Source organism: Anoplophora glabripennis, unplaced genomic scaffold, assembly GCF_000390285.2.
Source record: "Anoplophora glabripennis isolate ALB-LARVAE unplaced genomic scaffold, Agla_2.0 scaffold981, whole genome shotgun sequence".
Lineage (NCBI taxonomy): Eukaryota > Metazoa > Arthropoda > Insecta > Coleoptera > Cerambycidae > Anoplophora > Anoplophora glabripennis.
Window position 1 is genome coordinate 52,610 of NW_019417055.1, and position 15,999 is coordinate 68,608.

The 15,999-nt window shown below is 34.9% G+C and overlaps 1 protein-coding gene across 1 annotated transcript in view; it reads right to left on the bottom strand.

Annotated features, from left to right (window-relative positions):
- Positions 1 to 2,091: 2,091 nt before the first annotated feature.
- Positions 2,092 to 15,999, bottom strand: part of LOC108915350 (dachshund homolog 1-like) — an 89,640-nt gene continuing 75,732 nt past the window's right edge. Inside the window, exons 3-5 of the mRNA XM_018721364.1 lie at positions 14,896 to 14,972; positions 8,146 to 8,349; positions 2,092 to 3,430 (exon numbers count right to left, since the gene is read on the bottom strand). Of these exons, the coding sequence (XP_018576880.1) occupies positions 3,129 to 3,430; positions 8,146 to 8,349; positions 14,896 to 14,972 (583 nt within the window). The 3' untranslated portion in view covers positions 2,092 to 3,128. The remainder of the gene's footprint in view (positions 3,431 to 8,145; positions 8,350 to 14,895; positions 14,973 to 15,999) is intronic.

The following is a 15,999-nucleotide window of genomic DNA, read 5'->3' on the forward strand; positions in this document are numbered from 1 at the left end:
AGCGTATTAAAATTGTCATTATCAATTTCTATCGCAAAAACGTTAGATCTTATAAAAAACAGGTATTTTTTATTTACAATACCTAATAGTTTTAAATGATTGTTTTTTTGCCATTCCGCAAGGTTAAAAATATCCTGAACAAAGAATCATGATCGGAGTATCCAAATTCCGAACAAGATGTTGGCAATGTTCCTTGCTGGTGAATTGTTTCTGATGCGAGTTCAATTTTTTCACGTAATTCCTGCTCAACCATCTGGTTTGTACACCGAAGATTTCATATGCTCCCACAGGTAGAAATCGTATATTGAATCGATTATTTGAAAATCTATGTTAGAAATTCGACCGGATTCGGTTGGGATTCTTCATGGACCATTTGTTTTCTTGAAAGTTGTTTACTTTATCCTGTGTTGTGTTGCTTCGTCGATTACAATCACACATATAGTGAAATTTTCTCATAAAAACGAACCTTGGAAGGATGATCTTCTGATTGCAATGCTTGTAAACGAGGAGTGTTATATGGATGTACTTGGTATTAGTGTAGAATTTTCTATTTTTTTTTTAAATTAGTCAGACATAATTGTCTGCTCCTAGTCGTTGGTTGTTCCTTGACAGTGTCAATAATTTCTTCCTCAACTTGTGATACGTGATTTGGTCGAGCTCACCATTCATGTCTTCCATCTTGTGGCTGTCCATTATTACGAGCTCGCTGAACGAAGTAAGTAAAACTTTGTGGTCTGGAATGTATCCTATTAGGATACAGTTTCTGACCAATGATGTATAAGATGTATGGTCACACAGAGATTCGTTATTGTACACTCCTATGGGATTGCAACGTTATGGATAATGGGTTTACGGGGCTATGGGGTTAGAGGTAATGAACTTATGGGGTTGTGAGGTTAAGGAGTGAAATGAGACATGAATTTGAATGTATTTCCATTAACTGAGTACAAAGTTTGAAATCTGGAAAACCGCTTTCTAGAAGAGTGTCTTGATCTAAGGTCAAAAACGTACTGAACCGGCAATTCTAATTCAGCTGTTTAAAGTGCTATGGGATGCACTAGTTTGGCTCATGGCCCTGACAACTTTTCTTTGTGGCGCTCTGAAATTATATTAATAATTATAAAACTTTTACTATAGTAAGTTTTTGTTAAAATCATTATTTTGGCATCACCTGTAACAGCTAAAATTAAAATCCTACTTTAGAAAACCTACTGTGCAGTCGTTATATGTTTTTAGTTTTAGATACAATTACAGTTTTTCTGCGTCGATGAAAATGGATGTCCTATGACCTAATGATAAAAAAGATTCTCCTAAAATTAAAATTGCAACAAAAAAAAACAGAAATAATCTTATAGTGTGTGACAAAAATCTGTGTAAAAAATTTGAGAAATAGTGTACTTACCGTGATACTGGAACTTGTAACAGAAATACTAATCCGTTTTATTTAATTAATTTAATGAAATGAGAAATATATACTTTGGCCCATTTAAGTAAAAAAAATACGGTACATTTTAACTTTTAATTTTGTTTTAATTAAATAAAATCTAAATATTGTCATATTAATAGTATGTATTAGTTTTAATATATATTTTTTAATTTTGGTCATTCTATTTTCTTTTTTCAATACTGTTCATCAATCTTTGTCGATTTGTACCTGCCAACTTCTCTCATCGTAAATTGAAAATGTTGTACTATAATTAAAGAGTTTACTGAAGTTATTCATATTAGGCAGGACACATCGTGTTAGAAAAATATAATATTTTCTCGGTAAATTTTCCGGCGTTTCTTACTACGAGCGAGAACGGTGCAATACCGGAAAACTAACTGTCATACTAGAAAGGAAACAAACACAGAAGCAACTGAACTGCATGATCAGCGCTGGAATTAGTATCTGTTAGTTGGCGTGTGATTTGCAAGGGAGAACACTTCAGTCTGACATATAATATAGGAAATAAAAAGTGCCACCTACCTATTTTTTGCTTACTGTCCCCCTAGAAACAGAAAACCGTTTGCCAATCAAACTGAAAAAAGGAAAGGCCCACCCAATTTTCCAAATGAAACACGGGGATGTATACTTAATAATTTCGTTTATTTTCAATTTTGAACTGTTAACATGTACATCACACATAGTCCTTACCTAAATCTATACGTCACGTGAAATGACTTAATTGATTTTTTGGTGCACAGAAAATTTTGATATATCAGGCCGGTGGTCTGTACAATATGCGGGAATATATCAAAATTCTCACAACGTTACTTTATCATATAAATATTGAAGTTAAATTAACTAGTAGCTTTAAATAAACATCTACTCTAGACAACACTTGAAATAATGGCACATACTATTATGCTAAAATCAACCATCTGACAGAATACCAGATTTCCATCACTGAAACATGGATCAGTTCCTTGAGGTGTGCCCCTTCAGAAAAACTTTCTACTTCTTTCATTCTCTCCAGCTTATACGTCACACCAAACAAAATCAATTGTTGCGTCCGAGAACCACCTCGGAACAAACCTGGTTGTTCCGCGAACAATACAGGATTTGTTCCTAGGTTGTTCCTGGGCGGAAAAGACATAAGTGAACGATTCTTCCCCTTTGTGCTATCTATCTAAATAATTTTTGTTTAACAGTGACGTAAAACTAGGAAATAACTAAGAACAAATAAGTCGTAGACGATATTTGATACTGTCGCCTGCCTAACAATTAATTTAAATATTCACCTAGACGGTTAAACGATATATTTACATCTAGAAAAGCTAACTTATGAATTACAGCTAGATATCGATATGTGCACTTTATCGGGTGCTATAATACTTTATACAAATACAACGCGTGTGTCTTACCACAAAGAATTATACAAAAGTCGCTATCTATGTGCCAATTGAACATACTGAACGCACCAACTTTATACAGGAGCTTAGAGATCAAGGGCTCGCACTAAGAAACCGGCCCTTCCACCGCACACGCAGGGAAGATCGACCCGCGCCGCCCACACTAAGCTAGGCTAAAGAATTTACACTCAAGGCGTTTTGGAAACGGTATTTATACAACGGTGGCACCGGTCGACCTTCCCGCGCTGCTCTCGGCGGGATATTTACAAAGTTGGATCACGTGACCAAAGATCCTAACACTTCTGCGTGGCGGCTAGGTACATGTAATATTGGGCTAGCGACAGCAAGTACACCATGTTGCTATTTGTACCTTTTTCGTAGTTGATCTGCCGCTCCTGCTGCCTGGCGTTGTCGGCGGCGACCTTGAGCAGCCCCTGGATGTTCCTCAGAAGCGTCTCCGTGGAGGAGATGCTCGGGTCCTGGCTGGGGCCGTTCGCGGAGGCCACCGCGCTGGCCAGGGTCGAGTAGTTGAGGGCCGCCTGCTGGGAGTCGCTTCCCGGGGCAGCGGGCAGGGGCAGGTCGCCATCGTCCATGTCTGCAAGTAATAGAAAATCGTTAATTGTATCCGCTAGCACCGAAGTTGCATTGTTCAAGTTTCTCCAATGGCCGTTTCATTCGAAAACGACAAAGATACCATTTTTTGGCAGCAGAATGTAGGTATTATTGCTTCTGTACATCAATGAACATTTTTGATACGGTTGTTGTTAATATTGTGTTGGAAATTTTGTAAAATTATGATAACGAGTTATACATATAATTTTCTAAAATAGTCGAGTCACTGAAGCATTTTGGCTACCAATTTTTTCGGATGGAATGGATTGACGTGAAATTTGAATTGTAGCTAGAGAATAGTCCAAGAAACAAAAGTTATATAGTGCCGATGTGTGCTTTTCCCCAAGGGGTGGATGCCACCCCTGCTGGAGGGTGGAACTTTTTTATTAAAAATAACCTCACGATTCGATAGAAGGACGAATTATAAGCAAGAAATGATCTATAATAATTTTTTGTACAATCCATACTTTTTGAGTTATTTGCGCCTAAATATGTTCGTTTTTAGCCCAAAAATGCATGTTTTTGAGCCATTTTTCGCGAATGTCTCAAAAACTACAAGTTTTATAAAAAAATTAATCATAAGCAAAAATGAAGGTAATTAAATATCAAACAGATTGCTTCTTTTATTTTTGTAAGTGGTATAGAACCCGAGTTATGACTGCCAGAAGTTAAAGTCAATTTCGAACATAGCTATAATCGAAAAGTTCAACGTCCTGTAGCGGAAAAATTAAAGGTTTTTCGAGGAAAACTTATAACGAGCGTTCAAATAAAAACGTGGTCAAGTTGGTTCTGAAAATTTGGACGTAGGGCGTAGCGTATAGCAAATGAACTTAAACGTCATCTGTCAAAGCGCTATATCGCCGCTATCAATTTGAATATTTTCGTTTTAAAAAGCGTTTAAAATGGTGTTTTCTCAAGAACAAAAAGAGTTTATCATAGTGTCCTTCTTTAGAAATGGACGCAAGATTGATGGAATATGGAAGTATTCTATTGAGGGATGTTTCATAGAATTTCAAAATCAATTTCCCGGCGTTGTTGAGTACAAAATTTTTCAAAGTGCAGTTCAGCGTTGTGTTAATGTTTTTCGTGAAACGGGCAGTGTAACAAGAAAAGAAGGAAGCGGCCGACCTAAAAAGCGAACTGAAGAATTAAAAGAAAATGTCCAACAAATAATGGAAAAGAACTTCTGTACGTGTTTTATCACAAATGGTGGGAGTATCACTCGGTACCTGCCACACAGTGTTAAAAAAAGATTTGCGTTTGTTCTCCTATCGTTTAACTTGTCAGCAAGAACTTCATGAAGTTGATTTTCCGCGACGGGCTGTATTTTGTGAATGGTTTTTAAACAACTACGGTGAACTTCATAATATCACCTTTTTTTCTGATGAAGCCTGGTTTCATTTAAGTGGTTACGTAAACTCACAGAATATGAGAATGTGGTCTTCTGAAAAACCAGATAACTTTTTTGTCGAGGGCCCTCTACACGCTCAAAAAATTGGAGTTTGTGTGCTCTCAATCGAAGGAGGATTTATGGACCTATTTTTTTAATGGTACTCTTACTGCGCAAAGGTAAGTATAGAGAAGAAATTATCGCTCCTTTTATTAACCAGCTGGAAGAAAACGAAACTACAAACTTTTACATTCAACAAGATGGCGCAAGGGCACATACGGCAGGCGAGACGATGAATATGTTGAGGGAGGTTTTCCAAAATCGACTAATAAGTCTCAATGCTGAACATGAATTTCCACCGAGGTCATGTGATATTACGCCGTGTGATTTCTTTTTGTGGCCTTACCTTAAAAAACACTATTTTTGAACTGCCTATTCCTGATTTAAACCATCTGCAGGCTCGACTTATAGACAAGATTCGTGAAATTAACAATACCCCGAGCATCTTAGAAAATGTCTTTAATTCTTTGAGGAACAGGTGTGAAAAGTGCTTGGAATAAGGAGGGGGACACTTTCAGCAGCTGCTTTAATTTATTGTTATAACAAGCAGGGGGACACTTTTATTGTTATCACGATTATTCTTTAAAATAAAGTTATATAGTCATTAACGTTATTGAAACTGACAGCTGCTATACAGCTCGTTGAGAAATGAGTTGGTCGCTATAAGCTACTCCCTACGTCCAATGTGTCAGAGCCAACTTCGACCACGTTTTTATTTGAACGCTCGTTATATTATTTGCTCAAATTACTCTGTTGTATTGTTACTAAATTAAGCAATTATTTTTATAAACCATTACTTTTCTCGGTGTGTAATATGGATTGGAACAAACCGTAGAACGACAACCAAATAATTCAACCCCCCAAGCATGCGTGAAGGTGTTGCCATGTTAGCAACGGGTGGCAAAGTACCATACCATCTAATTCGTCAGACCGTGAAAAAAATTAAAAGAGGAAATGTTAATGTTACTCAAAGGCCGGCTAGAAGATATACGACCGACTGACATGCTCTTTTGACGTCTCTCTTCACTTTCCGCAGGCCTGGTAACGTTGGAGGAGATGCAGAACCTCCCGGGTAGCCTAATAGTGCAAACATTTCACGTAACGGATATTTATATAGGATCAGTAACCATACTGTTAAGTTAGTACTCCTATAATGGTTATTAATATTATTACAGAGTTGTATGCAGCCTCTAAGTACCACTTTGAACGGGTTATATCCACGAGATGTTCATGATCAGCGTAGGGAATCACTTAGAACCTCGCACCATAAACTTACGAACTATATGTGTTCTATTTATCCATTTTTTTCTTCCTCTTGCACAATCGGAGTGCAAGGAAGATCTTGCTAGCAAACTCACATTTTAAAATCAATTTGATGATCTACTATCGATTAAATATATCGCCGAGGAAATATTATATTATCAAGGTTTGAAATAAAATCCTTGGAAACAAATGAAAGACAATTGTAAAATTGTAACAAGTAGACATAATCAACAGAATCTGATGGAAACATCAATCAAGCAACAGTTTTTGCATACATTTTGATGAAGATTAGTAAAACGATATCTAGAAAATGGCATTTTCATCAAGAAGCTTTCAAGAAATTTGGGTTAATTGAATATCGAACGTTGAGCCTTATACAAAGTAACAACGCAGTAGTAGTTGCATATTAAAAACTAGGTTTTATTGGAAATAGTCTGTTACAACTTACTAATAACCAGTTTCCAACTATTCGAATCGGGATTTTAAGGCCAAAATCGTGCATATTTATTTATGAGATCCTTTGCAAATTCACTGCGATGTAAATCAAATCGTTACAAAACATTGACATCATGAACATTGCTTATGAAAAGAAGGTACCTTGAAACTAGCCAATTATCTTTAGACTTGTTTTGAAACACTTAAACTATCAGTTAAGGTATCGCGAATCAGGGCAAGTATATTTAAATTCTAAGTGTCAGTTTCGTGTTTAGAAAGGCGACCGATTATTGAAATAACTTATTATAGGAGAAAGAGTTCATTTTGTATCCTTCAAAGTGTTTAACCAAACATGGATGATAAAAATATATTACAATTTAGTGACACTAATGAACTGTTTAAAACAGAAAAAAAAAAGTTAAATTACAGGATATTAGGCAGCAGCTGCAAATGTAACAAGAAAAATGTAAATGTAACAAGTAAGACGTAAATGTAACAATTAATGTTAATATATTTATAGAAAACAAAACTAATTCCTCCCCATTACATTACAGAAATAAAGAATCTAGTTGTTCGGTAAAGCTTGTTTTAATTTACATCGTGATATATTCTCGACGAGCAATCAGAAAAATTCTCTGCGTTTTTTTAATTACCAGACTAATGTTCCCCAAAGGTCAGATGGGGCCTACGGATCATTAATAATTGATACCTGACACTTAGGAAGGAGCATCAGCGCTTTAATTTATGACCAGGTTACGGTTGAAAAGGGGAAATGGTCTCGATAAGTCTTCTGCTGTCCCGTGGAATTCGAATTACCACTCGATAAACAACAAAAATTAACGAGGCTACAGTTTTATTCTAATTATACTTTTACATCTTGAAAAACTAAATAAACGATTGAATAAATGAATTGCACTTTTCCAGTTTTCTATCAGTTAATTTTTTAAAAGTAATAGTATGTTCCCAATGATATTACAATGAAAATATTTTTATTATTTTTAACTGCACTTAAACTCTTGTCTACACCATCACTGGGCAATTCTTGAACTTTACCGTAAAAATGGATTCGTTCTGTATGACATTGCGACAGGTTACTTTAAAGTCATCATAATTTTTATGTTAATATGAAAGCATTACTATTTTCTAAAGTATGGTGTTTCGTTTGTGAATTTCAATGACATCTGACATTAATCTAGTATAAGTAAACTACATAATATCAATCCATCTGATGAGATACGACAATGGGGCGCTTTTCAAGCAAAAAACAAACTGCCAACGTTAATTCAGAGAAATGAGAATGACTGAATATGATGTGAAGCTAGTTCTGTATGAAAATATGTTTAATGCCATGCAATCTGCTTTGACTAATAGTTTCGCAGCAGCACGTGCGTGATCGTTGTTTTCAGGATTGAAATACGTCAGCCGGGAACGGAAACAAAAAAACAAACGGCCAACGTTAACTTGTAAAATGTGTTTCAAACCGTCAAAGGCAGCCTTGGATAAAATTAAACCAGATACTCTTTGTGGACAAAGTTAAGTTCTGTTCTTACCCTGATCCTTTTCGTCCTCCTCTTCAGGATCCGATATATTGTCGTCGTCCTCGTCTTCGGCAGCCGAGCGGGGGGACCTGGGGGACGGAGGTACGTCGGGCCCGTCCGCCTCGCTACCAGAATGGTCGCCGTCTCCAAGGGAGCCGGCGCTACCACCTCCGCTTTTGGACAGATTTAACACCGGACTGTGCTCTGTTGGCGAACCTGCAACAAGGAAAAAACAGTTGAGGATCGTCGCTGAAGGTAAACGTTGAAAAGCAGAAAAAATGAGATAAAGAAATGATGTAGGTCTTTCAAATTATTGGATACATTTTATCAATTTAACATAAAACGTGTTTATTCCAAATAAAACACTTTATTTGCTATAAAATGTGTAAAAACAACTTTCGAAGATAAAAATGTTTTTTTTTTAATTTTCAACCAGTTTTCCTTAAAATTATTTATGAGTTTGTTACCTATTCCTGTGGTCAGTATGATAAATGACTAATTGAAATAAATACCTATATTTTTTATATACAGGGGGTCTCAAAAAGGCTCAAACCCCCTGATAACTTTTCAGGAGCAAGTCCCATAAAAAAGTTTCAGATAAATGTTCTAGGAGATCAAGAAACCAATACGCTGGTTATCCTGAATTTGACCTTCACCTTAGTTTCAAGGTCAAATCAAGGTCAGCTTAAAAATTTTAAACGGAAATGCCTACTTTTTATAACAGAAATTGATAGAACGTCAAATTTTACGAACGAATGTGGGATTGGAATTTTTCTAGTATGCTTTTAGAGGTCATTGGGAGGTCAAACCCATTTTTCTCTGAATAACTCGACAAAAATCGGATTCCGACGTAAAATTTGATGCTATAAAAATAGAAATGTTTCAATTAATATTTTCAAGATGACCTTAGTTCGACCTTGAAACTTAAGGACAGGATCGAATCCCCAGCATATTAACTTCTCGTTATACTATAACTGTTATCTGAAAAATTTTTTGATAGGACAATCCTGGAAAGATACCAGGGGATGCAAGTCTTTTGAGAACATTCTACATAAACCAATTAAAAGAAATCTGAGTTTATATTTGTTAATATTGCTACTGTTACAATGTTCCAGCTGGTACTTGAGTTTTTTTATTTTGTAACATAACAAGATGCCATGGTACTATTAATATCTAATGAGAGATATATCTAGATACTACGTTTACTATATAATACAGTGACATCTATATGGAAAGGACTCCGCACAAACCTTATGGAAATCGATCCCCGTTGGATCTCTCTCAAATGTTGGGAATGAACTCTTTAGAACATCCTGATCAAAAGTTCATGGGCACAAAACCCGGAAACCGCTCCCAACACCCCAAAATCACCCCCAAAGGTCAGGGGCTCATTATACCACACCAAAAAAAAGTATCAAACCCACACATGCAATAAATGGTTTCCGGTGTATTTTTGAGCGCTGGATACGAATACGTCATCATTTTTGCTCTAGCACGTATCAGTCTTCAGCAAATCGCTGAAGAAGCTTCAGAAAACTGAAGATAGAACATGTGATTCACAGGCGATATGTGGTTACCGGTGTATTTTTGCACGCTGAGCACGAGGTTAATTACCTTAAGCCTTCAACTAATCGCTGAAGAAGCTTCAGTATACTGAAGAAAGAACACCGTGGTTCTTCAGTGGTGTGTACATATCGCATGTGAATTACATAACACAAAGTTCTTTCTTCAGTTTTTGAAGCTTCTTCAGTTATTAGTTGAAGACTTAAGGTAACTAAAGCACATTTGACATCACATTTGTGTCCAGCGCTCAAAAATACACGGGAAACCATATATTGCATGTGTTGGTCTGATACTTTTTTTGGTGGTGTGGTATAATTATCCCCTGACCTTTGGGGGGTTGGGAACGGTTTCCCGGTTTTGTGCCCATAAGAACTTTTGATCAGGATGCTCTGAAGAGTTCATTCCCAAAATTTGAGAGAGATCCACCGGGGATCCATTTCCATAAGGTTTGTGCGGGGTCATTTGGAACACTAGTAATGTTCCAAATTTCATTTTCTCAGCAGTTATTTGAAAAATAACCTTTTTGGGCCCTTTCTAGCGGCTAGAAACAACATAGTATAGAATCAAGTTTAGTTAAATCTGTTTATTTCGATAGAAGAAAATTTATGATAGTAAAATTTATATAATGTCTGCTTATTTTTCAATATGTAATTACACTGAATATCTCCTATCCCTTAATTGGAGTAAGTCTGGGTAGCGTATTCATCTAAATAAATAAATTAATTAATAATAAGAAAAATATGTCCAAAAGAGTGTGCTAATACCATGTCGAAACTTTCGAAATTGTTTCTCTAGGTACAGTTTTGAAGTTACAAAACATTTCCTACAACTTTGCTCCATATAATTTTTTTTTCCTTTTAAATACGGAAATATAAAATATGAGGGGCGAGGGTAGAATGTTACATAATATTCCGTAGATTGATTTTAATTGTTTTCAGATCTCATTAAGTACAAGACATCAATGAAACCTAAAATGAAGCCTGTTTTTGGGACCAACCGGTGTTCGCGGTTGTAAGCGAAACCGAAACTATGTCGTAAAGATCGCAAAAAAGCCTAATCAAACGAGTGTCGGCCAGTTAACCGAGCATAATAAAAAGGAAATAAAACAAGCGCCGGAATCGTCCCGCGGGGGTGAATTTACAGTAATATAAAAGCGAGTAATTGCCCGCCTGTTTTCGTCCACTTTCCCGCTAATAAATCCGGGAGGGTTCATCCAGATTGATGCGGTCGGGCATTCCGATTTATTTCCGAGACTTAGTCCGGTCTCCGTTTCTGCATATGCCGGTTTAAAAGCGGCGGCCCCCGCCGTCGGTGATTTATCGCCCGATAGATTGGTTCGCGTCGCGTCCGGCTCCGAATCCGCATTTACTGCCATTAATTAAATTCGTCGACACGATAGTTAACTTTTTATTTGGGCCGGAAGGGGGCGCAGCGTCGGTGTAATGAAATCGTCGACGTGGCACGCGGGACAACTATAAACCCGGCGGACGGTGCCATATTGGGCGGTAGTCATTGTTGCAGGTAGAATTCCTGCGATTGCATTCACAAATTGTGGTACCTACTAAATTTGAAAAATGTTGACAAGATCAGTGTAAGGGTTAGAAATACGCATAAGAAAAATATATGGTGGACGAAGATATTTCCATAAGCCCCATTGTTACAGTTGCAACAGATTTTTGGTGTTGAATTCGACAAATGTATTATTTTTCTTTTTACGGAGAGTTTCAAAAAGACCTCCGGTAAATACAGGGGGTGATAGTACGATAAAAAATAAGAATTTTTTGTCCTATGAACTATGTGTCGAAATACAGATACAGAGCGACAAATTAAAAATTTTTAAATAGAATTTTTACGAAAATTTCCAAACAGTGCGATATTTTTATATAATTTGGTATTCCGGGATTTTTCCAAATACATTGGTCTAATTATTTTTTGTATATTTCATAGAGGGCGCTATTTATGCTACATTCGTATTATATCTTAAGTCCTAATTTTTTCAAGGTTGGATTTTTTACCATTCGGGCTCCGATTTCTAATCTACAATTTTATTTTCTAAAAATAATGTACTCTAGATAAAACTTCCTAATGTGGACGGTTTTCGAGAAAAAAAGGCTTTAAGGATGTTCGATACATCTCTTTCGGGGCAGGCGGTGCGGGAGGGAAGCCTATGCTTATACACGGTAGTTTCGTTATAGTACCAACCTTACATAAATTAATTTGAGTGAACTAAATATAATATATACGAATGAAATTTATACAACACATATTAGCTTGCATATATTTTTCGTGTTTAATGCACGGCAACTAACTTTATATTTGAATAAAAGTGTCTATTTATTCATTAAGAGCTTGTAAAATGATGGATGAAATCTGGCAACATTGTTATGGCGTGGTGGTAAAAGTTGGGTCAACTGTCATTACTGTCAACTTTGCGCTTATTCCGTAAACATGAATGAACATCTAAAAAGGAAAAGTAATGACTGAAAAGTAATATAAAATGCGTATGAAACAGAATGTGGGTTGATGAGAAAAAAGTAAAATGTGCAAACCGAGAATCCATATGATAACTATCGAGAAGTTCAGTGAGACGTCGCCTTGTCAAATTGAAGATTATGACAGAACATCTATACTGTTCGTTTTGCAAAGAGATCCTTTCAATTTTTATTTCAAATTGCTATTATATTGCATTAGATCACGAAAAATGTATTTAATATTAATTATTACTACATATGTTTCGACTGGAATAATTTTATAGTCTATAATCGAGCTATTCAAATATAGTGCGTCAGTCAAAGCGTTAAATACAGCGTACAGTGTTGCCATATTTCCTTTCATTGGATCAAATGTTTGTTCAAATTTGTCAAAACGCTATATATTCATTCCCATTATCTCAATAATTACATTGTAAGTGCATATTTTTATTGTTTTAAAATGTTTAGTAATATTTAATTCTGTAATTACAATTTTATTTTCCCCATCCTAACCATTTTTAAGAGCAATATTCACGTTTGATTAAAGCTTTTGCCCCAACTCCCATAAGAGCCTGTGTATAAGAGCATAATTTTTAATATCATTTTTCAAAAAAACTACATTGGCAATCGATCTGATATTTTTACACGAGACAGTTTGCATATTTATTAACAGATTTCAATTGCTTTGAAAACTTTCTTACCATTTTTTTTTTCGGTATCGAACGTCCTTAAATTGAACTCTTACAATATTTCGGTATAAAATAAATGACTTTTCTCAAAGTAGGCTTATGTTAAAACTTATTGATGGATGTCTCATAAACAACGCATAGTGCATTCTTAGTAATATTTTAAACTCTGCTGAACAGTATCTAAGAAGTTACAAAAATTTTGACTGTGAAAGAAAACCGCACTGAAATTGTTCCATGAATTATAAGTACACATATAAGTAACTAGATACCATCTTCTTAACATTTATTTAAGTTGGACAGAAGACACTTCAAATTTCGAGCCCTGGGGATGGTGTAAAATAACACCGAAACGTTGGCAATGATTTAAAATATAGTGTTCTTTTATTTATTGATCTTTATCCCACTAAAACCTTGACTTGGATAACTAATCAAGATCGCAAAACAGTGGAAACGTAATTAAAAAAATTTATTTTGTCTCTCTGTATCTCAAAAACAAGAGGAGATAGACATATAGTTCATAAGACAAAAAATTCTTATTCTTTGTCGTACTATCACCCCCTGTACTTACGGGAGGTCTTCCTGAAACACCCTGTATATTTATGAAATAAACCCTTGCGTCAAAAGAATCAGAATATTCTATGGAAATAGTTTTGCCCAACCAAAAATCTCAGATTGAAAAAGCAAACAAATGCAAAATACAGAATATATCACTATACATCGCGTACTTCAAAAAGTTTTTGACATTTCGAAAATGTTTTCGTTTTCTGAACTTCAAAACTTCAAAAATAATTAAAAACGAAAAATCGTGTTCCCAATTGTATTTATAAATTTTGGTCCTGAAATTGAAACATTTTGAGGCCAGATGGGTTTGTAAGGGTTGGAATAAATTAAACAAAAAATACTTGACAGAAAAAGACATTTCTATTTAGTTACAGTTGAAACTGTATTTACCTATTTTGGTGATGATGATGAAAGTAGTAGTAAGGAGAGTATTAACTCAAAAAAACTTATTTATTTTATTATTCAGTCGAAATTTGCAGATTATATTCAGGAATTATGGTTTTCATTTTGAAAGGTATTTTGACTAAATTACTTTATATGACATAAAAACAAGAATAATTAAAAAAATATACATATCCATTCATTGTAGTCGCAATTGGAATTCTTATACTTGTATTGACATGTATACCAAATTGAAAAATTTTGCCACCGGATCAGTGTAACAGTTAGAAAGAAAAGTAAGCAAAATATTTAAATGAAGAGGATAGCAGTTTCTGCAATAGATGTTGGTATAGAATTTGAAAAATTGTGCTACCGGATAAGTTTGTAGGGATTGAAGAAGAGAATAAGCAAAATATTTGGATGAAACATTTATTATTCAATTGCAATTCCTGCTATTGTTTCCATGGATTATGGTACTAAATTTGAAAACAATTTCGACCAAATGATTTAGTTGTGCTATAGTAATTGATAAATTAAAATAAGTAGATACTAAACAAATCTTAAGAACGAATATGTTTCTGTACCTAAACCCCAAAAAATTAGATTCGCTAAAAGTCAAAAAAAAGTTTTGACAAAAATTAAGGATTTTTTTAGTAATATTGTCAATAAATTTGGCTTTCAGTAAAAAGAATGAGATGAGCGAACTACGACTGATTACAAAAACCACTGCAAATAAATCTTTTTCACGTCATTCCAGCAAACATCCAGTTACTAACCTTTACTAGCGCACCAACTCCACGCATTTTTGAAATTCTTAAATCTCCAATCTGCAAATTAATACAAAATTGCACATTTAGACGTTTTTCTCTAACAGTGGTCCGATATGAAGCGAAAAATCTGAGAAATGCCTACAAACATGCACATATTTTAATTGCCAGCGCTTTAATTTTTCCTTTTAACTTTATCAGAATTTAAGCTGAAATACTGACGCAAATACGCCGCGAGAGAATCAGAAGTGGGATAATTTGAACAGAAGGAAGTAAAATAAAACGTATAAGCATGTTTTCATGTAGTATTCTATAGAATGTTTATCTTACCGTTTCTAGGACTAAGGTCTCTAGGTTTCTGTTCTAAGGGAAGGGGTCTGTCGGGATCACATCTTTCTTCTCGTAACCTGAAACAAAAACAGCATAATTAGTATTGCGGTTGAGATCCAAGTTGTAGTTTAGTAATAAAAGATAAAAAATAACTTGAACTAGGAACACTTTCTATGTATAAATTTTAATTTAGTTATATTGAAATTTTATGGCGCCGCATCTAGACCGCGGAAGAAAATCCAACTAACTGGGGACGCAGGGGGAAAATCGCCAAGTTCATTAATAATTATTTAAGTTTCTTTAGCAAGTCGGCTAATGAAAGTAGGTAATGGAGAGGGAGATTCGGTTCCCAGTCATCAAATATCGCATTAACAGACGCAGAGGTTTAACTCAAGCCAGCAAGGCACCCCTACTGGGCTAAAACCTGGGGTACCACCCTCACGAAATCCGCCGATGCTCTAATTATAACAGATGTATTTTTCTAATTGTGGTCCTTAATGCGATGCAAATATAGTTCCTTTTTCATTTTTCATGGCATATTTGCATACATTTTTATAATAATAGTAATAATAATAAAATATTCTTTTGTCCCTATAAACAATAAGGTTAAAATATTACACAAGAGCAAAAGGTTCAGCGCCTTGACTTAGATAATATTACACATAAAAAATATGGTATAATAAAAACACATAGACAATTTTCATGACAGAAATTTTCATAAAAAAATAGAAAATTTTAATTTATGGCAATGTGACAATAAATGATGGTTTGGACAAGACAACTTTAAACCACATTTCGCTTTTTTGAATTATTTCAGTTTTAAAACTGTTTAAAATTAAGTCTAAACTCCCTTCCTCCTACAAATAGTGCAATTACTACCTATTTTAACTTCAAGTTTTAGTCCTACTTGAGTACGCAACTTTTCAAGTATCAAAACAGATAATTTTGTAGAATCTAAAACCGATGGTACACTTTAGATGAATGTCGGTTTCTACAAATTGAAACCCATCTGATAAATAAATAAGAATAAACGGAATATTATTCTCTAAAAATCCAATCAAATGTAAAATTGACAATAAAACTTCATGATTAATGGTATCGGAT